Here is a 25382-nt window from a genome sequence, read left to right as displayed (position 1 = left end):
TGTCGGCCTCTCGGCAAGTCCTCAAGGAGAGGGAAAAGAGGGAGGAGGGTGAGACAAGGGGACACTCGACCTCCCGTCGGTCGTCCGATAGCCCACCTGAGAGGAGGGGGTGTCGCAGGGGTGACTGGCCCCCTGATGGCTCTCCAACAACCTCAAGAGAGGGGGAGACGACAGGGGCCCGTAGGCCATCTGTCAGCCCTCCGATTGATTCAGAGGGAGCGGGAGGGCGCGGCATGGTTGTCGACCTCCCGTTGTCCATCCAACGGGACAACAGAGGGAGAGGGAAGAGGATCAGAAGGCGGGGGAGGAGAAGTGGGAAAAAGGCGTACCTGGGGAAGGATCGACGGCAGTGGTCGGCGTTGCCGATCGGCATCGGCGTTGTGCATCAAGGAACGAGAGGATGGCAGGCGCGAGGAGGTGGAGACTCGAGAGGGAGGCATGCCCTCTCTGCCCTCCTGCGATGCTTTTAAAGAGCTCGGGGGGGGGGGGGGGTGAAATTCGGGAAAACCCTCAAGGGGTTTCCCTTATCCTGTCGAGGGGGGAGGTGGAGCGGCAAGGGTGGGGGGTGCGGCGCACAGGGGAGAAGGTTTGTTTTTAAACAAATCCTCCCCTGCATTGGGTTTTAAAAATCCTAACGAGGACGGGCCCGAGTCGGGTCCAGACTCGATATATATATATATATATATATATATATATATATATATATATATATATATATATATATATATATATATATTACGTGGGTTTTACATTGTGTTCTTCGTAAATCTGGAATTCTTAGAGTCTATATGCATATAAACGTTCAAATTATGTTATGCTACATGCCATGAATGAGGAATTACCTTATGTTTGAATTTATGTGATATGCTTAAGTATTATGTGATTTGAATGTTGTTTCAAATACATATATATATATATATACACGTGAACTCACGTGTATTTTGCATGTGTATTTCGCATGTACATAAGTGCATAAATGCTTCACTTGTTCTAAATCGAGATGATTCATGGATGAAAGCCTGTATGTGGATTGATTTTATGAAGGCACATGCATACGAATATTGTGAACATATGCATATAGATGTTTAATGCATGCACATTGTTATTCGATATGTATGAGTGTGTATATTAAAAATGCATAGACATCATTGCATTTATAGCATGATTGTTTTTGATTTTTGCATATGATGCATCAATGATCAATGGATCATCCCAAGCCTGGTGAGCCCTGAGCTGGGATTGCTCCTCTACTTGTGTTTATGCATCGCAAAAATCACATTGGACATTTTTTTCTCTATATTGTATTGTTCTGCATTCTTTCACGGGCGGGAGTCCCACGATGAGTCTCGCATTTGGAAATGCAAATTTATGATATTAATTTGGCATACTGAATTGCAAATTAATGAAAAAACTATTAGTAATAAGACAAAGAAAAATGAACAGTGTAATGTGAAATGAAATGGGGATCTTCGAAACACGAGCTTAGATTAACAAGGGCAAGTGTCAAGAATGACACTAAAGCATAACCCTTAAAAAGGGTATAACTGGAAAGAAAATAAAAATGTATTCTTTATTGATATGAAAAACCAATTGCTTAAGAAGCATTGGAATAAAATACAAGAGGGGCTGCACCCCTTTATATACATAGCTGAAAGAGGACTCAATAGAGTTGTTGGACACAACTCTATTTAGAGCTGTTGGAATGTGTCAATCCAACAACTCTATTAAGAGCTGTTGGACTGTGTCAGTCCAACAGCTCTATTGCTAGTCAAGTCTGGACAGGACTTGACTAGCAACAGTCATTCTAGTTCAAACTGAACTAGATGACATAAAGACAAAAAATAAAAATAAAAGAAAAAAAATTACAGAAAAGAAAGAAATGAAAAATGTATTTATATATATATAATAATATAATATTATTATATATACATATATGTACAGTTTTACATTTTAACACTCCCCCTCAAACTTACGGTACAATGAGCGAAAGTTTGTCTAAGAGAAAGTGAAATCGGGGAGCAGCGAGAGGCTTTGTAAAGAAGTCTGCTAACTGATATTCTGAAGTGACATATGGCAGATCAATTATCCCGTGTAGATATTCCTCTCTGACGTAGTGACAATCCATTTCGATGTGTTTGGTGCGTTCGTGGAATGTTCTGTTACTGACAATGTAGATCGCACTTTTGTTGTCACAACACATTTGTGAAGTCTTTGTTGCTTCAGCTCCCATGTCAGCAAGCAGTCGTCGGAGCCAAACTACTTCCATGGTCGTGGTTGCCATGACTTTGTATTCAGCTTCGGTGGATGAGAGAGATACCTTCTGCTGCTTTTTACACCTCCACGAGATAAATGATTCCCCTAAAAAGACACAAAAGTCAGTGGTTGAGTGTCTATTATTGGGATCACCTCCCCAATCAACATCAGTATATGCAATTAAATCAAGAGAAGAAGAGGAAGATAAGAAAAGTCCGCGTGAAAGAGAGGACTTGATGTATCTGATAATACACATGACTGCTCCCATATGAACAGAAGTAGGAACATGTTGAAATTGACTTGCTGTATGAACAACATGTGCTATATCTGGTCGGGTAATGGATAGATAGGAAAGTGCCCCGACAAGCTGTCTGTAAGGAGTAGGGTCTGCAAGAAGTTCTCCATCATCAATCTTCATTTTAACATTAACAACTTCTGGAGTGTCAACTTTCTTATCATCAGTAATACCAGACCTGAAAACAATATCAAAAGCAAATTTAGTCTGAGATAATAAATATCCTGTAGGAGAATAAGCAACTTCAATGCCTAAAAAATATCTCAACAAGCCCAAATCAGTCATTTCAAAATGAGATTTAAGAAGTGTTTTGATTGTTTCAACTCCCTGTTTATCGCTTCCGGTGATGATCATATCATCCACATAGAGAAGAAGCACAATGATCCCTGCATCAGAATTCTTAATAAACAAAACAGAGTCAGTTAAACAGAATTGAAAACCAATATCAATCATAACACGACTAAACCTATCATACCAAGCTTTTGGTGCTTGTTTAAGTCCATAAAGAGCTTTTTCTAAGCGAAGGACTTTACCCTTAGGAATACTTAGACCAGGAGGGGGTTCCATATATACTTCTTCAACTAGCTTTCCATTTAAAAAAGCATTTTTGACATCCATTTGAAAAATAGACCATTTTTTGATAGAAGCTAAGGCAATTAAGGTTCAGACAGTAGTCATACGAGCCACCGGAGCAAAAGTTTCTTCATAATCAATCCCATATTCTTGGGCATAACCTTTGGCTACTAAACGGGCTTTATATCTTTCAAGAGTACCATAACTCTTGGTTTTAATTTTATAAACCCATCGACATCCTATAGTTTTCTTCCCTGGAAGAAGATCTTGAATATTCCATGTAGAAGCCTTTTCAAGTGCATCTAATTCAGCTTTCATGGCTTCTATACATTTGATATTGTTTTTTGCTTGAAAATATGTGGATGGTTCTTCATATGAGTGAATTAATGCAATAATTGCCCTATATGTGGGTGAGAAAGACTCATATGATACAAACTTTCCTGGAGGCCTCGAGATTTGGGATGATTGTCTAGTTGGAATGTTAGAATATTTCTCAAGTGCACATGGAGGATTAGACTCTTGTCGCCTGGAATATTGAATACTAGTATCTCTATGAACTTCATTTTCAACATTAAGATCAATAATTCTTTGATCATCATCAAAGTTACAGTCAAGGTCATATTCATCAGATGTTGATGTTAGATCTAGCAAAAAGGAGTACTCAGTGACGTCTTTTAATTTTCTAAAATCAAAGAAGCTCTCCTTTTCAAGAAAGGAAACATTTCTAGACACATATAGTTTATTATTTTTGAAGTTAAAACATCTATAACCTTTCTGGTTTTCAGCATATCCTAAAAAGGCACAGGGAATCGCACGAGGGGAAAGTTTATCATTTTTGTCAGTAAATATGAAACATTTGCACCCAAATATTCTTAGTCTAGAGTAATCTGGAGAAATGTTCATAAGTTTTTCAATGGGAGTGATATTTTGTAACGAAGAAGATGGCATCCGATTAATGAGATAGGTGACAGTTAAGGCAACTTCTGCCCAAAAGTCTTTCGGGACTTTATTTGCTATTAATAAAGTCCTAGTGGTTTCTATAATATGGCGATGTTTTCGTTCTGCCAGTCCATTTTGTTGAGGTGTATAAGGACAAGATCTTTGATGTGTGATGCCATGCAATTTAAGATAATTTTGAAAATCTGTGGATAAAAACTCTCCCCCTGAATCTGTGCGAAAAATAATAATATCATTTTGAAACTTGTTTTTAACCATATTATGAAAAGTTTGAAAGTATGAAAATACTTCAGACTTATGTTTGAGAAAGTACATCCACGTATGTCGGGAGAAATCATCGACAAAAATAACATAGTAAACAAATCCTCCTTTAGAAATTACTGGTGCAGGACCCCAAACATCCGAGTGTATTAATTCAAGTGGTCTTGAAGAGAAAAAGGTTCTGTTCTGAAATGGTAATCTTTTCATTTTGCCGAGAATACAATCTTTACAATCAAATGATTCAGAGTTACAAAATTTTCCTAGATTTGGAAAATATTGGATTTTGGCTATATGTGGGTAACCAAGTCTCTTATGCCACAGTTCCAACTCTATTTTTTGAATATTATAACAAAAAACTTTCTTCGGCATTTCCAAAAAATCCATGTAATAGAGTCATCCTTCTCTATGGCCTTCCCCAATCAGCTTGCCTGACTGGCGATCATGTACCCAACAACCATGAGAAGAAAAAAAAATATTACACCCATAATCAGAAATTTGAGATACAGATAAAAGATTTAAATTTAATTTGGGAACATGTCTAATTTTTGGAATAAAAAAAAAATTGTTTTATAAATTTTTTCAAAATTTTCTATTCCTTCCATTTCAAGAAAAGTCCCATCAGCAGTAAAGACCTTTGACACACTTGTTTTATTTTTAACACATTTGGATAGACTTTGATTATTTGGGGTCATATGAAAAGATGCACCAGAGTCAAGAAGCCAAGAAATTTTACCTAGATCAGAAAAAGATGAGGTTGCTGCGCCGGTTGAAGCTTCAGATGAGGAAGAGGCACCTTTGATGAGAGGCTGAAGAATCTTCATTAGTTGGGCCAGGAAAACTGGTGCATCCTGATCTTTAGGCTCCGATCCAGCAATTGCAGCTCTTTTTTCTCTCAGCTTCTTAAGTTTGGGACATTGTAGCCTGTAGTGTCCCGGTTCATGACAGTGATGACAAATAACTTTCTTCTTATCATAGTCACCATTTTGTCGGTTAAAGTGAGGAGGCCTATATGATCGAACATGATTTCCTGGTCTAGACACGGCTAAAACGGAATCATCTTCAATTTTTAAAGAACCTTTCCGGAGACGATTTTCTTCCATTGTTAACTCTTCAATAGTTTCAACAATAGAAGGAATTTTTCCCCGATGAAGTAGGGCCGATTTAGTGGTTTCAAATTCTGGCCTTAATCCAGTGATAAACTGGTAAAAATGTTCAGCATCGAGTTGTTTCTGACGAAGCTCAATGTCTTCGGCACAATGCCACTTTGGTTCTAAAAGGGAAAGTTCTTCCCAAAGTTCGAACAACCCATTGTAATATTCACAAATAGTTTTGTCTCCTTGTGTCAGCATTCGAACTTTTTCTTGGAGGTTGCACACGTGTGCAATATCTTTAAGGGAATACATATTCTTAAGGTATTCTCATGCCTTATCGGCATGATCAAATTTGGCAAGACTTCAGCATTTTTTAATGTCAAAGCTATTGATAAGCCATGACATTATCTTCGCATGAGATATTCTTCATTCTTTTCATTTCTTCTCGTATGAGGCAATAACCTTGATTTTCTCTTCTTCCGATAGAGGGACCTCTTTATCTCCCTCCTTTTTAGTAAGAGATAGCTTAGGTTCTGAATCGGAACCATCCACAATCCCCCATAAGCCTTTTCCCCATATATGGTGCTTCATGATTGAAGCCCATGTTACATAGTTAGTATCGCTTAGTTTCATAGGCATGATGGTGACTTTATCATTGTCATCCATCGATTACAAGGAGAGAAAGAATAGGGATAGAAGAGAAACAAGAAGGAAAATGAAAAAGAAAGAAAAAAAAACAATACAACAAGATGTGAAATCTTCTCCAATGAAGTGATAAAACACTTCTCTTCAAGTGACGAACACTTTTGCAAACGGGCACGGAAACCGAGGCAGCTTTTCCTCAAGATTTAGTACTTCCGCGGCTCTGATACCATGAAATGAAATGGGGATCTTCGAAACACGAGCTTAGATTAACAAGGGCAAGTGTCAAGAATGACACTAAAGCATAACCCTTAAAAAGGGTATAATTGGAAAGAAAATAAAAATAAAAATATATTCTTTATTGATATGAAAAACCAATTGCTTAAGAAGCATTGGAATAAAATACAAGAGGGGCTGCACCCCTTTATATACACAGTTGAAAGAGGACTCAATAGAGCTATTGGACACAGTCCAACAACTCTATTGCTAGTCAAGTCTGTCATTCTAGTTCAAACTGAACTAGATGACATAAAGACAAAAACTAAAAATAAAGGAAAAAAAATTACAGAAAAGAAAGAAATGAAAAATGTATTTATATATATATATATAATATTATTATATATACATATATGTACAGCTTTACATTTTAACATAATGTACTTTCTGAGATGTCTTGTCGGGAGTACGGGATTCTTCAAGTTACGGTTTTGGAGAAACCGAAAGAACACAAAAACTCCATGTGTATTGTTGTTGCCCCTGAACCCAATATTGAGGTTCTTTCTCCTAGCCACGGTTTTAGGGAGAGTCTGTCGCTTTGCCTGGGAGTGGTGTATAGACACAGTTGTTTTGGTATACAAAGAAGAGTGACACTTGTGGATGGGTGGTCCTTGGTGTCCCCGGCATTAGATAGGCGGTCTAATATTTCGAAGGCTGTTTCGGTTGAGGGCTAAGTTTGGAACCCAGTAATAAAATACAAATTGTGTGCTAAGCTACCTTGGGAACCTAACTTGACTTCAAGAATTTTACCCGTTTGGTGTATCCGCGGGTAACGAAAATTAAAAAAAAAAACTTAAATTGTGTGTATTTAATAGGGACATGCATATAAAAAGAAAATTCTAATAAGAGGTAATAATTTACTCATGCATTACACTGAAACCATGCATATTCCTACTATGCATTAGATCATGTATGTGTACCTGTTTCCTTAACTATTAAATGTTGGTGAATGCATAATGTTGTTCACTAATGATGTTAAATGGTTGTATTGCTTAAATTGTGATCTATGTTATTTATTAAATGTTTTCTCATACTTAATAATTGTCTCTATTGCATGAATACTTAATTGAATTATTGATTTGTCGTAATTGCATTTTCTCTAAGTTATTGCATGAATTCTTATATGTATTCTTTATGCTCATTTAGTTCATTAGAGAGATTCGTACGCAGAATTCCTCGAATTTCTGACACCTTACTTTTGTTGTTTTTCACAGCCCTAGGGGATCAGTTAAGCGAATCACTTCTGAGAGAGCTAGAGTGTTACACGTTTGCTAGACAGCTTCACAGATGGACAACGTGACTCTGTTTTTCCTTACTTTCTATTTACATTTAATTGTTCATGCACTCTGATTCTTTTTATGCAATTGTCTCGAAACTACTATTTCTTAATTAATAAAATTTGGTTTGTTATGGTATGAATGATAAGTGTAAGATCCCTTGTGGTTGGTTGGGTTATCCAATGAGGAGTGGAACTGTAAAGGCTTCGGGTCTCTGAGAATGTTTCCGCAATGGTTTAAAAAAAAATCCGTACTCTTTTAAGGGGTATGAGTTGGGGTCGTTACAGAGAGGCCATGGACAGGGTCCTGGAAGAAGTTGAACTGGCTTCATTATTCGTTAGCATAAGAGAAAAATGTGTGGAGGCACATAAGAGTCTTGTTAAGCTAACCTTGGATCTTTCATTTTTAATCCTACTAAAGAAGAAGAATTGGTATTGATTGGGGTAGATCTTGTTGCATTCTTCAATAACCCATGCAAAATAGTGGATCAGGTTTTTGCTTTGTTCTTCCTCCAACAATGTATGGGAGCGATATGTTTGAAGGCATCAGAAGTGTATCAGACTATGAGACATTATGGTTCTATAACGACAATGGTTTGGAATATATGTTAAGAATGCACAATGTGGATCAAACACATGTATTTGGTCCGAGAGGAAGATAGAAGTGTATGTACCATTTGTTGAGGAAGATGCTTCTGCCCAAATATGAGTGTGACTTGGTAAAGGAAATTTGTTTCACAGATCGAGGCGTAATTGGTGGCTTGATATGTTGTCACCATAACAGATACGAGAGATGCATCACTATGAGTTAAAAGTTGTAATATAAAGTTGTATATGTATGTGAATAGAGTCAAAGTTAATAAAGGTCAAATATGTCCGCTTTCAGTGCTTTATTCTCTATTGTATTTATTCATGTTGTAAAGGGTACTTTAGTCAAGAAGAATGTTGTAAAGGGGAAGTTGACCCCTATATACTTTGTAATCCCTAAAAAAAAGAAATAGAAGTCTCTTTACATATTCATCCTCTCACCCTCGTTGCTTCTTCTATGCATCCTTTGACTCAAATACGGTATCAGAGCCATGTTCTTGCATAGGAGAAGTACCTGCGACCTTAAAACTTGCTGAAAGGGAAAATCTGCTGGGATCTAGTCTATTTTCAGACTTTTCTTGCTCTTTACAAGATCTTGATTGTGTTTGTTCAGTGTCATTTAGACCTGCTCGGAGCATGCATAAACTAGCAAACTTCATTTACAACATATTCAATGTCTAGCCTCATAATAGCAAGGTAGTGAAAAGCTCCTGCCATGCTTTTATACTTTTAGGGATCTTTCGATGGTTTACCTTCATACTTGAAAAGCCGCTTATTCGTTGCACATAGTACCCCACAGGTTTGCATGAAGCCACATTAAACCTTTTCAAGATGTCCATAGCATAATTTTGTTGTGACATCTTGATTTGGTTATCTTGTCAGTCCACTTAAAAACTTGAAAAATATCCCAACACTCCCAGGTCCATTAGAAATTTTTCATGCAAAAACCTTTTAATATCATTGATCAAGGCAATCAAACTACCAATTCTAATAATATCAACATATCAAAGAATTACCACCACACCTCTATCCAGGAAAAGAGAACGGTCAGTTGCAGCCCTTTGGCATTATCTCACCTTAAGTGTATTAATGAAAGCTTTGGAAGCAAGTCCTTGAAGCTTCCTTTACACTACAAATAGATTTGTTTAAAGCATGAATCACATCATTGTTTCTTAAGATTATGTGTGTGTGATCAAGCCCCTCTAAAATATTCTCAAAGACCATATTGTACATTACACATAAAGCAAGGCTAACAAGTTTTAGCTATAACCTATGCTGAAACTTTAGTAGATGCGATCATTTCATATTATTTTGAATCTAGTAAAGTTGGACAAAAAGGTTCAAAGAAGCTGCTATCGAAGAAGGCAACCAATGCAATTCACTGTACAGGATTACCTGGAACAGGTGGAAGGGGTTGCACAAAGTCGTTAGAATGCAGCAGCTCAGGTAGAGGATCCTTCTTACATTCGTTAGAGGTATGTTCCCTCTCTTTCACCTTCTTCATGTCAAGCACTTCATGTGATGCAACCTTGAGATGCATCAATAGGTAATCAGATGAACGGCATTAGATAACATACAAAGTAATTAGATGAAAGGTATCAGACAATACATAAAGCAAATTCAGACCTCCTCTTCAGCAAACAAGAATACTGGACTTGGGTTTTTCAAACAATCAACTTCATAACTAGAAATATCAGTAGATTAGCCATCTAATTAACTAATCAAAGCAGCTGTCAAATTAAAAAGGACATTCAGATACATTTAGCAATAATCACATGAGAAAAACAAAAAAAACACGAATCAGAGAACAAAAATTGAGATCAATAAGTCTTAGTGCGCTATTGCATATAGTGTTACAAACAAAGATGATGATCCATGATTCAGAGTGCTAATAAAAAAAGATGAATATTTGAGGAAGCCCAATTGCATTGGGCAACAACCATGTTTGGGAAACCCAATTGCAATTGACATACAGCTTCATAGGGTGATCACTTGAGAAAAGGGGCAGGCACAAAAGAAATTTCAAGAAAAGAAAATCATATTTCAGATGACGACGAAAGAGGAAGAACAGAAGAAAGAAGCAAAGCTATTAGGTTGAAGGAAAGTAGGAAAATGAGATAGAAAAATGGGACACAGAAGGATTTGGACAGAAAAGAAGAGTTGAGAATGTCAAAGATCAAGGAGAACCTTCATATTGTTGAAACAGCTCTAATACCATGTGTTTTTTTCCATCTAAATTGCACAATGGAAAATAAGGGGAAGAAAAGAAGAACACAAATTGTTGCAATGGAGAGTTCCCAATGTCATCCGATAAAAGAGACAAGCACATCATACATACAGACTTTGGCCCTATACATATACCTTCTAGCATGGGCTTTAAGCAAAAAGCCTGGCCTAATTATAGACCTAAGCAAACATGGTTATGTCCGGGACAAGGATGCACGATCCTTTAGGTGCATGGCTAGTTAAGCCATTATTAACTTGATCTCATTTTCCCAATATACCTACCTTTACAAAAACCAATATATTATTAATTCAACCTCTATCCAACTTTTGACTTCGCACCACAAGTTATACCAAATACCAATATGAGGTAAATGCTACCGGTCTGCCTAGATGGACGTCTGATCTGGTTCTGGATTTGGATCACGTCTCAACATGCTATCCCTAACAGCTCCCATCAAACTGAGTATAGTTGAGGCTATTTACAGTTTGCTGTCAATCCTGCAATTGTGTAGTTGGTGGCTTTGTCATGATATCAGCTACTTAAAATTGTGTGCTAACAAACTGTGGTTTTAATTCTTGATCCTCAATCTTTTCATGCATAAGATACTTGTCGATCTCAATATGTTTGGCCTTGTTGTGCTGTACTGGATTATCCTTTTGTTATCATAATACAGCATAGATCATCCAATATTCTAGTGCAAGTATGTAAGCAAATTTTGGCTCCAGATAATCTCTACAGTTACTGAAGCCATGGCCCGATACCTGGCTTCCATGCTGGATCTTGCTATGGTCCTTTGCTTTTCACTACTTCAAGACACTAAATGTGAGCATAAGAAACCGGGAACCAAAATGCCTTATCCTGAAGTCACATGAGCAGTCGGTACAAGAATATGTATATACGACTCACCCATGGAACAGAACCATAATTTTGTTGTACACTTATAAATACTCTGCAATTGTCCTTTTTTATGCATCTCAAGATTCTCTTGACAGCCTCCAAGTGTGAAGTTCTGAGAGCATTAATAAACGGTGGTATCTGGTGTGTGTTTCAATATACTATTACAAGAGTGTCAACCGCTATGATGAGGTTTATCACAAAGAATAAACAAAAATGACTAATATCTTCTAATTTATAACTACAATAAATTACATAAGACAAAGGACAATGGTGTCTATGTCCCTAACTTCTATTCTTTCAGGTACTTTATTAGATAAAAAATGAATATGTAATATTTGGCACAGCCAATAGCTAGATTACAATAAAAAGAGGACCAAAATTTTTAGTTTATCAACATTTCAATAAAGAATATAAAGAAATAAGAAAAAGGACATAAACATCCTATATATAGGAAAACTCTCACTCTACATTATAATATACTGATTGTATTCACATAGATGACACATAATTAAGAGAAATGATAAAAGAGAAGCATAAAGAAGCTGAAACTCACATAGGCAACCTCTGAAGATGGTAAACATCCTTCAATAAGAGTGTTTTCTGGGAGAGTATTCTGTACACACACAAGGAGCTTTCAGACCTCTCAACCGAAGGAGATTGTATATAAAATATTAAGCATCACAATTTAGAATACACACAGAGGCACAACTAAAAGATGCAGTTACCTGTTTATAAGGATCCAAATAAATCCCTGCAGGTTGTTGCTTTCTCTTTTGCAAAGATCCAAGGCCCTGAACAGATTCAAGCATCACGCTTCGAAGAGAGTCCTTTTTTTGTCCAGAAAGTTGACTCCTTCCATCAGGCATGCTGCGTCCCCATGTGTACATTACATACTTCCTCAACTAGACAAATGTAGGTATTAGTTAGTTGTATAATGCAAGAAAACACAAATGTTACCTATAAAGTATTTTTCAAACTAATATTAGTTGCCGCACATTCCAAATAAATACCTTATCCCAATGCCGTTGGGCTCTTCGCCTTGCTCTAATATCTCGAAATTTAACATCTTCATGACGGAGTTTCTTGAATCTGTATTCAAACTATAACAAATGAACGTTAGACAAGACACTTTCAAATTTTAGAACTTACGAGTTTGATAATGATCAAAAAGAGCAATCCAGCAAATTTAGGAATTCACAATTTTGCTAGTTTCATGGATTCTAGAAATGCTAGTCCATTTTAGAATCCTGAGCTCTTACAGAAATAGATTCCCTATTTCATCTAATTTACCAAAAGAAGCCCTTGATTTCCATGAACTAAGCTCTCACCTCCAAGTGCAAAATATGCTTTGAAAGTAAAACCAATTTCCCCATTTTGGACCAAACCGTCTCCCAACAGTAATTCCATATTCAGACCTCAAGCCTACCACAAAAAATTCTAATGCAAATCCATGTATTACCATGATCACGAACAATATCTTACCATGACCACAAATATATAGAATATGAAGAAACAAATAAGGATAGCATAACAGATGACATCAGAGTCAGAAACTTACTTTCAACAAAAGGAACAAGAAAATAGCAGTACTGAAGGTATAGAGGCCACCAACATCCGCAAGAAAGCCGACTGCATATGTTAAGAAATCATAAGAAACTTCAAGTAATAAATGTAGATTGAAAACATAAAAAATGGTAACACCTAACAAAATAAGAGCACTACTTATAAGTCTTGTAAAACCAGAAAGACGCTAACAAAAAACAGCATTAAGATTGAAAATAGAAAAGCAAAAACCATAAACTTTATCAGAACAGCAAATACAATCTTTCAATTTATTATGAACATTACTTAAATTAAATTCAAGTGTATGACAACTTCTGCATATTAAAAGAAAAGATGCAAGCTTGAAATAAAAAAGCTGGATAATTAGATATAGAAGTTTTACTACTGGTTATTGTGCCTTTATGGATAGAAATCTTGCCTCCTAGGGGACTAGAAAGCAAAATGTGCTATTTAGACCAAGTGTGGAGTCAGAGTATGGAACCCGGCCTTTGGTGCCAGTGAAGGAACATGGATAAAGATAAATCCTGAATGAGATGGTATTGAGGTAGCTCTAGCCATGACCCTCTTTTGCAATAAGATATAAGCCATACATCTTGCCGTAAATTCGGTGCATCACGAAAGCACAAAGCATTCAAATATTGTCATTTTATTTGGGAGAAAATTGAACAAAGGGTACTCAAGATTTGCATATGTGAGAAGTCAAGATCAACTAGTTGAGATTCTTACAAAGGCAGTCAACAAAACGAGGCCACATAGGACTTCTTAGCAAGTTGGGAATAATATATGTTTTTTGTAATGAAATACGCGGAAGCACAAAACACTAGCCACCAAGGGCTTACAAGATCACACTTACACACGTGCACATTCACAAGTCCACTATGGAACTAAACAAAAGCCAATAAGGCAATAACAAGAGTGTAAAAATATAGGATATTATTCATCAAATGCTTAACACAAACATTAAAGAACAAAGGGGTTTTAACCCCTATTTATACACAAAGAAGCCCATGTAGGAGGGGCTGTTGGGAGCTCCAAAGAGTGGTTGGGAGCTCCCAACGACTCGTTGGGTCAATGCCCAAAGAGCCCCTAGTCTTTTAATAAAAGACAAAAAGAAAAATTTAAAAATAAAACTACTAGAACTATTATCCCTAGTGGATATTTTATTACAAGGAGAAAAGACCAAAATACCCTTGACTCGAAAAGGAAATTACATACATATAATTTAACAATTTATCTACCCCAAAATGTTGAAAGAGGGACATTCTTACCCTATTTGAGTTGACTGTTTTGAAGGTAGTTTGAACTTTGTGTAAACATGTATTATACAAATGTATGATGGTTTTGTTTTTATTTTTTATACTTATTATTAAACAAATAATGGAATGAGGGGGATAGACCAAAAGAGACCCTGTTCTTCTCTCCCATACTCCTCTTCTTCATCTTATTATTTCTCTCCTCTCCTTCTACCCTTTTCTTCATTTATTTCTTTTATATGGGTACCTAAGGACAGCTTTCAGATGTAAATTGTAACGCCCCAAATTTCAAACTTGTGAACCTTTTCAGAAAAACAGGCGAGAAACTAAAACTATCTCTTTCCTTCAGAGTTTATTTATGAAATCAGCGGAAGATTTTTCTTTTGTTAAATCAGACGACAAGCTGACAACTTTGGGCACGTTAGCTAAAAGAACCAAAACTCACAAAGTTAGGGTATCCTAAGAAAAATCCGTTACAAACCCAAAGCGTCCAGGACGCAAGCTAAGAGCAGGAAGAAGAAGTCTTGAAGCCATCTTGCAACCGTGTCGTAGTGTACCTAATCATCACCTGTACCCATAGAATGGGTTAGTTTCGCGAAAAACTAGTAGGTGCACAAGAGAGACTACAGGAAACTGAATTAAGTACATTTAATTCAGTATTTGAGCAGTTTAAAGCAGATATGCAGTTAAACAGGTAAGCAGTATAACAAGGTAAACAGTGCAAACGGGTAAGTAGTGCAAACGCGTAAGTAGTGCAAGCGAGTAAGCAGTGCAAACGCGTAAATAGTGCAAGCGAGTAAGAAATTCAAAGCAGGGAAGCAATACAACTGACAAACGCAGCATACGATCCATTTTATCGTAAGCTGTGAACTACCACGCAACAAGCTTGTTCTCGTTCCTAGAACGGGGTTTCCGCATCTAATTATTATCAGGACATCGTTTGTCGCTCTCACTACTTCTAACAAACGCTTTGTCCTGAACAAACTTTATCTATTCTCATCTCTCAAGACCTTACGCGGCCAACTGTCACCGGCTATGACTCACTAAGGCGTCATACTTTCTCAGAAACCCCACCCTTCCGTAGAAGGTCCAAAACATGATCATGATCTAAAATCGCTAACTATCTGATTTTCACATTTGAGTCTTGCATGTAATCATGCTAAAACATAAAGTCAAACTATAGATTTATAACTGGCTAACTCAAACAATCTCAGAAGATTATCACAGCTCACCATAACTTTTTATGGTAAGCAAAAACACAAGATCCACGTCGGATCGCTCGGTCCAGGAGATATACGACCTGACAAGAAATTACCGCCCTAAAGGGTATACCCGGTCTTAGACCATACACTTCTTCACATGAGTTCACCGTCTTTGTGGCTACCCATTCGTGGACAGTGTACATCCTCACAGAGATTCTACCGCTCTAGCTGGATCACCTGGTCTTGATCATACATACCCTCACAGCGAAACCCTTGGAAAACCGGTCCTCAACAAATAACATATCCAATGAAAATCATTGCGATACACGCACCAAAACAAATGGTCGCTCTTAGGGTCGATAGCCACTATTACCATTAACAAGATCAACGCCGGATCACCTGGTCTGGGAAATGTATAACCTCACAAGGAATTCCGCCCTAGATGGTATATCTGGTCTCGGACCATACACTTTCTCACAGGAGTTCACCGTCTTTGCGGCTACCCGTTCGTGGACAGTGTACATCCTCATAGAGAATCTACCACTCTAGCCAGTTACCTGATCTTGATCATACACGCCCACGCAGATAATCCTTTTGAGATCAGGTCCTCAACAGATATCATACTCAGTGATACATGCATCAATACAATCGACTACTCCGTACAATTAACCGCTCTTGGGGTCAGTAGCCATCAATATGGGCACAAGCATGTATATCAGCAATATGCATCGTATCACTCCACATGGTAAAACAAAACACAAGATCACTCATTCCTCCAATAAGGTTCCATGAACCATGAACATATTATCCCATACTTCCAACATTTCTTATCACGTGGCATATCAATCACATCACACAGAAGCATATAATACTACGCATCGTATTATTGCCACAAGGAACATTACGATTCTCAAAAAGGACCTCAAAGCATGCGTAAACGACACACGAGAACATGCAGATATGGCAATCCAGCTGATTTTATAGGCGAAGAGTAACTAACTCTATCCAACAGCCAAAGAAAACAACTGAATAAGACAAGCACTCATAACAATGCTCGTAATATATACAATTACCATCAAACAGCTCAGTCCATCAACAAGTAATTAAATTAATCGTAAGGCATAAACCATGGCATCACAAGCCATACATAAGCAATCATACGACAACAGTTATATCACAATATGTAAGCAGCTTATAAGACAAGCGATCACATCAATCCTAGTTGTCACCAGTTCGTAGATTACGAGTTGTATGCAATCACATCAATCATAAGAGATGCAAGCCAACAAGTGCTACGCTATAATAAGCACCAAACAGTTCGACCAAGGAGTAAAGCAAATCACATGCTAATATGTAGCAACTGGCATAATGTTATTATTATAAGCATTTAACTAATATGAGAAGCTAGATGTTACTTAGCAAAGAACTGTAATGAAGTGCCAATCGAGAGAGGCAAGAACTCCAAGAGCAAGCACGGAAGCACGTACATACACAAGAGGCCACTAGAGGGCACACAATAAACCACAAAAGGTGGTCAAGCACACAAAGAAGAAAAAAATATATTTCATTCACTAAATGCTTCACAAGAAGCTTAAGAGATACATGAGGCCATGCCCCTTATTTATACACAGCAAGGGACCTAAGGAGGGGCTCCCATAGGGACGTTGGAGCCCCTCCAACGGTCATATTTATGACCGTTGGAGGGGGGTCCAACGTCTCTATGTGGGACCCCCTTTAACAATAAAAAGAAATAAATAAAAAAAAACAAAAAAAGGAAAAAGAATAAGAAAGGAAAAAGAAAAGGAAGCATATCTAGGATATGCGTGTACATGTGAAATGACATAAATACCCCTTATCGGGTATTACAATATAAATATATATATTTATATATATAGATAGACATATAGACATATATATGTCAATATATATGTGTATATGTCATAATCTAAATATATAAATATATATATACAACATATTTTAACACCCCCCCTCAAACACAAGGGGAAATCACCGAGAGTTTGCTAAGGAGAAATAAGAAGCGAGGCGATGGCAAGGCTTTGGTGAAGAAATCCGCCAGCTGATATTCAGTAGGAACATATGGGAGTTGAATGGTGCCCCGTAAGAACTCATCACGAACATAATGACAGTCCATCTCAATGTGCTTTGTTCGTTCATGAAAGGTGTGATTGCTAGCAATATAGATAGAGCTCTTGTTGTCGCAACACAACTTTGAAGGAGTTGAGAAGGAGACATCCATACTTTTAAGCAAGCGTCTTAACCATACAATTTCAGTTGTGGTAGTGGCCATCGCACGATATTCTGCTTCGGTAGACGAGAGAGAGACTTTATGTTGCTTCTTACACCTCCATGAGATAAGTGAATCACCAAGAAACACACAATAACCTGTGGTAGAAATACGATCATCGGGGTTACCCCCCCAATCGGAGTCAGTATACGCAAGTAAAGTAAGAGGTGAAGAAGAGGATAAGAATACTCCCTTAGTTATGGAATTTTTCAAGTATCTGATAATCCTCATTACTGCTGCCATATGAATAGTAGAGGTAGCAGTCTGAAATTGGCTTGCACTATGAACTGCATGAGAAATGTCGGGCCTGGTGATAGATAAATATGTTAGAGATCCAATCAGTTGACGGTAAGGCGTGGGATCTGCTAAAGGAGTGCCATCACTGGCTCTCATCTTGGCATTGATGACTTCTGGAGTCTCCACCCTTTTGTCATCTGTCAGCCCAGACCTAGCAATAATGTCAGAGGCAAGCTTCATCTGAGATAGGACATACCCCTTGGGGGAGTATGCAACTTCAATACCTAAGAAATACCTTAGAAAACCCAGGTCAAACATATCAAAATTTTTCTTAAGAATATTTTTAATAAGGTCAATACCTTTCTTATCATTACCTGTGATAATCATATCATCAACATATAGCAATAAGATAGTTATGTATCCATTAGAGGATTTAACAAACAAAGCAGTATCGGTGTAACATGAAGAAAAGCCATTATCAAGCACTACTTTGCTAAAAAGATCATACCACGCTTTTGGTGCTTGTTTAAGACCATAGAGAGCTTTGTTCAACTTTAGAATATTTCCTTTCCCAATTTCAAGACCCGGCGGAGGATCCATAAGAACTTCTTCACACAGATTTCCATTTAGGAACGCGTTTTTAACATCAAGTTGATATATCGGCCATTGCTTAATGGAAGCTAGAGCAATTAAGGTTCGTACACTAGTCATCCTAGCTACAGGAGCAAAGGTTTCTTCATAATCAATCCCATATTCTTGGGCGTAGCCTTTTGCAACCAAGCGAGCTTTGTATCTTTCTAGGGATCCGTCACATTTGGTTTTGACTTTATATACCCATCTACACCCAATTGCCTTTTTTCCTAGTGGTTGAGGAATAATGCTCCAGGTTTGGGCTTTATTAAGAGCCTCTAACTCAATTTTCATAGCTTCAATCCAATGTGGATGATCTTTAGCTTCCTTAAATGACGAAGGTTCATGGTATGAATGTATTAACATAAGGCAAGACCTATAATTCGGAGAAAAGGATTCATAAGACACAAATTTTTGTGGTGGCCTACTAGTACGAGAAGATCTCCTAGGTGGATTGTTGTCAATAGATTCTTCTAAGGAGAAGTCTTGAGAGTATCTGTCAATAGCAGGTTGATGTTCATTTCCTAACCGCCGGGTATATACATTTATATCATTTAGACTTTCATTTTGGGAACCATTATCTTGTTGTGAGATATCATTATAGTGTAAGATGCCATCACAAGTAGTATCACAAATAATTGCCTCAGGGGATTCAAGTCTAGGAGCTAAGTCAAATAGAAAAGAATAATCAATGTCTTCCCTAGATGTGTGGATATCGAAACCATTTTGTTCTTCAATGAAGTTCACATTTCTTGACACATACAATTTATTATTTCGAATATCATAGCATCTATAGCCTTTTTTATTCTCACCATAGCCAATGAATACACATTCAAGAGCTTTAGGAGACAATTTGTCTTGTCCTTGACTAAGTACAAAGCATTTGCATCCAAAGATTCTTAGTCTATTAAAATATGGAGTAATTTGAAATAGTTTTTCAAAAGGTGAAATATTTTTTAAAGAGGAGGAAGGCATACGATTTATAAGATATGTTGCGGTAAGAAGGGCTTCGGCCCAAAAGTTTTTGGGAACTTTTTTTGACACAAGAAGAGTTCTTGTGGTTTCAATTAAATGTCTATGTTTCTTTTCCGCAAGACCATTTTGTTGCGGAGTTTTAGGACAAGAACGTTGGTGCACAATTCCATTTATTTTAAAGTAATTTTGAAAATCTTTAGACATGTACTCTCCTCCCGAGTCTGATCTAAATATGGCTATATTGTTTTAAAATTGGTTTTGAATAAGAACATGAAATTCTTTAAAATTAGTGAAGACATCGGATTTATTTAGTAAAATCATCAATAAAAGAGACATAGTAAGAATAACCTCCTTTGGACATAACGGGTGCCGGCCCCCATACATCGGAATGCACAAGTTCAAAAAGTCTTTTTGACACAAAATTACTATGTGAATATGGAAGAGAGTGAATCTTTCCAAGAATGCAATCATTACATGTAAATGTATTTGTATTACAAAATTTTTCCAAAAATGGAAAGAGATTTAACTTGGAAATACTAGGATGTCCAAGCCTCTTATGCCAAGTCTCAATATCTTTAGTTTGGACATGATTACAAAATGATTTGGATGGCAAAGACAAAAAATCCATATAGTAAAGATCCCCTCTTCTATGGCCTTGCCCAATCCGCTTCCCGGACCGGAGATCCTACACATAGCAATGAGTAGGTGAAAAGGAGACATTACACTCAAAATCGGTAATTTGAGACACGGAAAAAAGATTTAGGTTAAGCTTTGGAATAATGCGGATTTTGGGAACAAAAAATTCTTTATTTTGGTCATAGATTTTCTCAAGATTTCCAATGCCTTCAACACCCAAGGATGTCCCATCGGCAGTGGAGACGTATGATTTAAATTTATTGAGACTTGGTTTTGACAAAAGTGATGCATTTGGGGTCATATGAAATGAGGCACCCGAGTCAAGAATCCAAGAGGTCATACCTGGAAAAGAGGAGATGGCGGCGCCGGACGTGGAGGGTGAAGACGATGATGAAGAGTTCATCTTTATGAATTGTTGAAGAGTTTCAGTTAGATGAGCGATGGACTCCTTTATGTCTCCATCCTTCTTTGAATCTTCATTGGCGTTTGGAGGAGTTTCACCAACGGAAGCCACCTTCTTCTTGAACTTGGGGCAATCCGGACGAATATGGCCCGGTTCATTACAATTATGACAAACGATTTTCCTTCCTCCACCACCATTATTCTTCCAAAAATGTGGTGGTTTATATGTTCTTACATTGTTGCCGGGTCTAGACACGGCATGAACTTCATCAACATCTCGTTTTAAAGCCAAACGAGTTTCTTCTTGACATAAATCGGCTAAAATATCACTTAGAGGAGTAGAGGCCCTATGAAGAAGGGATCCTCTAAGTTGATCAAATTCGGGGCGAAGCCCATGAATAAATTGAAAGAACCTTTCTTTTTCCATTTGCTCTTGCCTCATGGCAATAGCACTACCTTCCCATTGCGGTTCGAGAAGGACAAGTTCATCCCATAGAGAGGATAGGGCACTATAGTAGTCCCTAATACTCATATCACCTTGCTTGGTAGCCCTTACCTTCTCTTGAAGAAAAAAGTGTCTAGCAAGGTCCCTTTGAGTGTACATGCCTTTCATAAACGACCAAGCTTCATTAGCCTTCTTGAATTTGGCAAGATTTGCACAAATCTTCAATTCGACATTGTTCATGAACCATGCTAAGATTTTAGCATGCTCACTTTCCCAATCTTCTATTTTAGAAGAATAGTCAAGGATAGCCTTCTCCTTTTCTTCTTCATTTAATGCTTTTTCCTCATCACCTTCAAATTTAGTCAACTTCAATTGTGGTTCCGGAACGGTTCCACATACATAACCCCAAAGTTTCTTACCTTTGAGATTGTTCTCCATTGCGGCTGCCCACATGCGATAATTGGTCCCATCCAATTTGAATGAGAGATCGATTTTTGCATCCTTGTTTGCCATTTGTAGAAGAAGACTATGAAGGCAAGAAGGAGAAGGATATTGCTTGTCAAAAGAGGATCCGATGAAGCTTTTTCAACCAAGGCTCTGATATCATGTAATGAAGTGTCAATCGAGAGAGGCAAGAACTCCAAGAGCAAGCACGGAAGCACGCACATACACAAGAGGCCACTAGAGGGCACACAATAAACCACAAAAGGTGGTCAAGCACACAAAGAAGAAAAAAATATATTTCATTCACTAAATGCTTCACAAGAAGCTTAAGAGATACATGGGGCCATGCCCCTTATTTATACACAGCAAGGGACCCAAGGAAGGGCTCCCATAGGGACGTTGGAGCCCCTCCAACGATCATATTTATGACCGTTGGAGGGGGGTCCAACGTCTCTATGTGAGACCCCCTTTAACAATAAAAAGAAATAAATAAAAAAAACAAAAAAAGGAAAAAGAATAAGAAAGGAAAAAGAAAAGGAAGCATATCTAGGATATGCGTGTACATGTGAAATGACATAAATACCCCTATCGGGTATTACAATATAAATATATATATTTATATATATAGATAGACATATAGACATATATATGTCAATATATATGTGTATATGTCATAATCTAAATATATAAATATATATATACAACATATTTTAACAAGAACTGCGTAAGCAGTTTAACACACTAGAGTAACGCCTCGACAGGCGAGTACAGCTCAACAAGTAGCATACTGAACTACCGAGCAAGCAAGCAATCGACCAGTGTGAACGGACTTTATGTTTTAATATTACTGGCCTGCGGGTACGCGCAACCAAAACGTAGAAACAACTGAGACTAGTTCGGGCATCTGTTATTCTATGTATTTTCAATAACCTGAATAGCTAGTTGAGTCCGCTCCAAAGGGGACGGCTTTAGCTGAGAGAGGATTCCCCAGAGGCTAAAAAGCAGTGTCACGGATGCATCCAACTTCTGCAGAAGTGTTGAGCTAACTATTATAGCCCCTTTCCCCTTAACTCCAATGACTGGGGAGGCTGAATCATTGCCCATGGGGTGGTTGTTAACAACCTGTCCATTGGAGTTTTGTACCGCTCTGTTATCTCCCTTGTCAGAACAACTAAAAGCGAATGAGTGCGTTAGGGGTTGCTTAACTAACGACTCATCCTATGTAGTGGTCTTTAAACCACTCGAGCATCTTGCCTGTGAAGGCGAATGTGAGACCATTTATGTAATTACAGCATTATGCATTTAGCACTATTCGAAGTCGCACGACCGTCTCATCCGATCATCGCAGTACTAGATGTGTCGTGCACGACTACAAGTACTCTAGGATGAAAGGGGTATAGTTCCTCAATAGAAGCCTCAACAGGAGTGTTTCACAAAGATGTAATGTTTATCTTTTGAAACAGCAGTACCTTGTGCTAACATTATGCATGCGATTTTCTAGAATCTCATCCGCTATTGGGGTATCTACATGCCTCACACGACTCGATACCGGCCTCGATAGACGAGATACAGGTTTCTCAACAGAACCCCTGTTAAGAAGTTCGCTCGAACCCCCAATTCGAGATTACCCGAGATATGCCGAATAGACGAACAGAATCAGCCAATCACATCCATCCAAATGCTTCGATTTGGGCCAGTCTTTGATGCTTTTGCGCAACTCCCTAAAATCTCAAATCGACTTTGCAGGACTGCGTACACGAAGAGTCAGGATCCTTGCAAAGTATCCCTCTCCTTAGATGAAGGTGTATCGCCAGCTCCTAACTGAACTCTTGTCGCAAAAGGGAGAGAAAGAGCGGTGAATGCCCGAATATGCCTTTAAGGCATACGCAAAGAGCGAAAACCTGCGCGTCATCTGTAATAGCAAGGCAGTAATAACGCATGCAAAAGCAAAAGCCTAAGCGCAAAGCGCGACGGCAAAGCAAAGACGGTAAGGAAAAGTACAACGCAAAATCCTTTGCGCAATGCGCGACAACAAGGCAAAGGCTTGTAAGCAGGAGTGCAACGCAAAACCTTTGTGTGATGCGCGACGACAAAGTAAAGGACTATAAGCAGGAGTGCAACGCAAAACCTTTGCGCGATGCGCGACGACAAAGTAAAGGACTATAAGCAGGAGTGCAACGCAAAACCTTTGCGCGATGCGCGATGGCAAAGTAAAAAACTGTAAGCAGGAGTGCAACGCAAAACCTTTGCGCGATGCGCGACGGCAAAGTAAAGGACAAGGATCGCGAAACCGCGTCCTTGAGTTAAATGCGTACTCGTATAAATATATATATTTGTATATATATATATATATATAACGGTCCTTTTTAGTTAATTGAACTCAATTCAATTGTCCAATTCTTCTATGCAATCTTCCCCTACCTTGAGGGGTTGCGGTCCTCGTATGCCAGCGGCGTAGGTAAGCACAAGCTCAAGCCACAAAAGGCAAGAAAGATCCACCGTTCAACCTGTGATGCTAAAAAGGTTAGCATGCCAAAATACAAATGAGAAGTGGGTCTGGTAAGACCTGCAGCAGTATCAGACCCCGATATGAGGGTAGGCAGGGAGCTCAACTCCCTGCAGAATGCAGAATGCAGAAGAGCAACAGAGGCAGCACGCCTTCCTGCCTGCAGGCTGTAGAGGCAAGAACTCTGCACTCTGCTGACCAAGGTGCCAGAGGCAGGGAGGCCTGCTCTCAGACGCCAGAGATGCAAAGGCACGGGCAGAGGCACTGCACCCTGCCTGCAAGGGTGCAAGAGGCATGGGCCTCACCCTTCCCGATAAAAAGCCACAGAGGCAGGGGCTCATGCTCCCTGCCTGCTAGGACAGAAAAGGTAGGGGAGGGAGCAGAGGCTTTCTGCCGAACCTTTCTCAACCGGAAACAGGATAGGGGGTGCAGCCCCCAACTGGAAACGAGACAGGCAGGGGCTCTGCCCCTGCCGGCCACTAGATCAAGGCAGGGGGGCGAAGCCCCCTTCCTGAAAACAAAGGAGATGCAGGGGGCTTCACCCCTGCCCAAAATCAAGAAGAAGGCAGGGGGCTTCGCCACCTACTGGGAAACCAAAGAAAGCAGGGGAGGCGAAGCCCCCTGTCGAAGAAAAAACATTGGCAGGGGGCTCGCCCCCTGCCGAAGACAAAACAACGGCAGGGAGGCCTCGCCCCCTGCCGGGAAACACAAGATAGGGGGGCGAAGCCCCCTGCCAGGAACAAGATGGGGGGCACGGGGGCAAAGCCCCCTGCCGGAAAACCACAGGAGGCAGGTGGCAAAACCCCCTGGCGAAAAATAGCAGAAGGCAAAGGGCTTTGTCCCCTGCCGGAAGAACAACGAAGAGGAGCCCCTGCCGGAAAATCCACAGGAGGCAGGGGGCGGAAGCCCCTGCCGGAAAGGTGGGCCGACACAGGGAGCTTCGCTCCCTGCCAGCAAAACAAGAGGGACATGAGGAGCGGAGCCCCCTGTTGACACAACAAGTGACAGGGGGGCGGAGCCCCCTGCCGAAGAAAAGAAAGGAAAAAGAGAAAGGGAAACGAAGAAGTAGAAGGGAAAGAAGAAGAAGAAGAAGAAAGACGAAAGAAAAAGAGCGTACCTGGAGATCATCGACGGCGGCAGCGGCGGCATCGGAGGGAGGTCGCAAGTGGCGGTGGGTTGACAGGGGTCTCCAGCGAGAGAGAGGGTGCAGAGACGAGTCGGGGGGAGAACGAGAGAGCAGGAGAGGGGAAGGGGTTTCGTATTTGGACCCCCCCTGTCTCGTTGTCTATTGAAGACCCGAGGGAGGCGGTAAGGCTTTGCCCGACCGCCTCTCCTTTTGGATCCGGGTCGGGTCCAAATCTGGATCCGACCCGGGTCCAACAATTTGTTTTAACTCGGGTTATCACATCCTACCCTCCTTAAAAGAATTTCGTCCGCGAAATTTCTAT

The 25382-nt window shown here is 39.2% G+C and overlaps 1 protein-coding gene across 6 annotated transcripts in view; it reads right to left on the bottom strand.

Moving 5' to 3' along the window:
* LOC149840701 (uncharacterized) overlaps positions 1–25382 on the bottom strand; it is an 88442-nt gene that overhangs the window by 51914 nt on the left and 11146 nt on the right. For all 6 annotated transcript variants that reach the window (XM_090003266.1, XM_090003264.1, XM_090003265.1 and 3 more), the window contains exons 4-8: positions 12895–12965; positions 12347–12436; positions 12062–12238; positions 11890–11949; positions 9608–9740 (exon numbers count right to left, since the gene is read on the bottom strand). In XM_090003266.1, the coding sequence (XP_089859392.1) occupies positions 9608–9740; positions 11890–11949; positions 12062–12238; positions 12347–12436; positions 12895–12965 (531 nt within the window). The remainder of the gene's footprint in view (positions 1–9607; positions 9741–11889; positions 11950–12061; positions 12239–12346; positions 12437–12894; positions 12966–25382) is intronic.

This window comes from Nuphar pumila, chromosome 4 (genome assembly GCF_984573655.1).
Source record: "Nuphar pumila chromosome 4, dmNupPumi1.hap1.1, whole genome shotgun sequence".
NCBI classification, from domain to species: Eukaryota; Viridiplantae; Streptophyta; class Magnoliopsida; order Nymphaeales; family Nymphaeaceae; genus Nuphar; species Nuphar pumila.
Note: the sequence above shows the minus strand (reverse complement) of the source record. Positions and strands in the feature narration are given on the sequence as shown.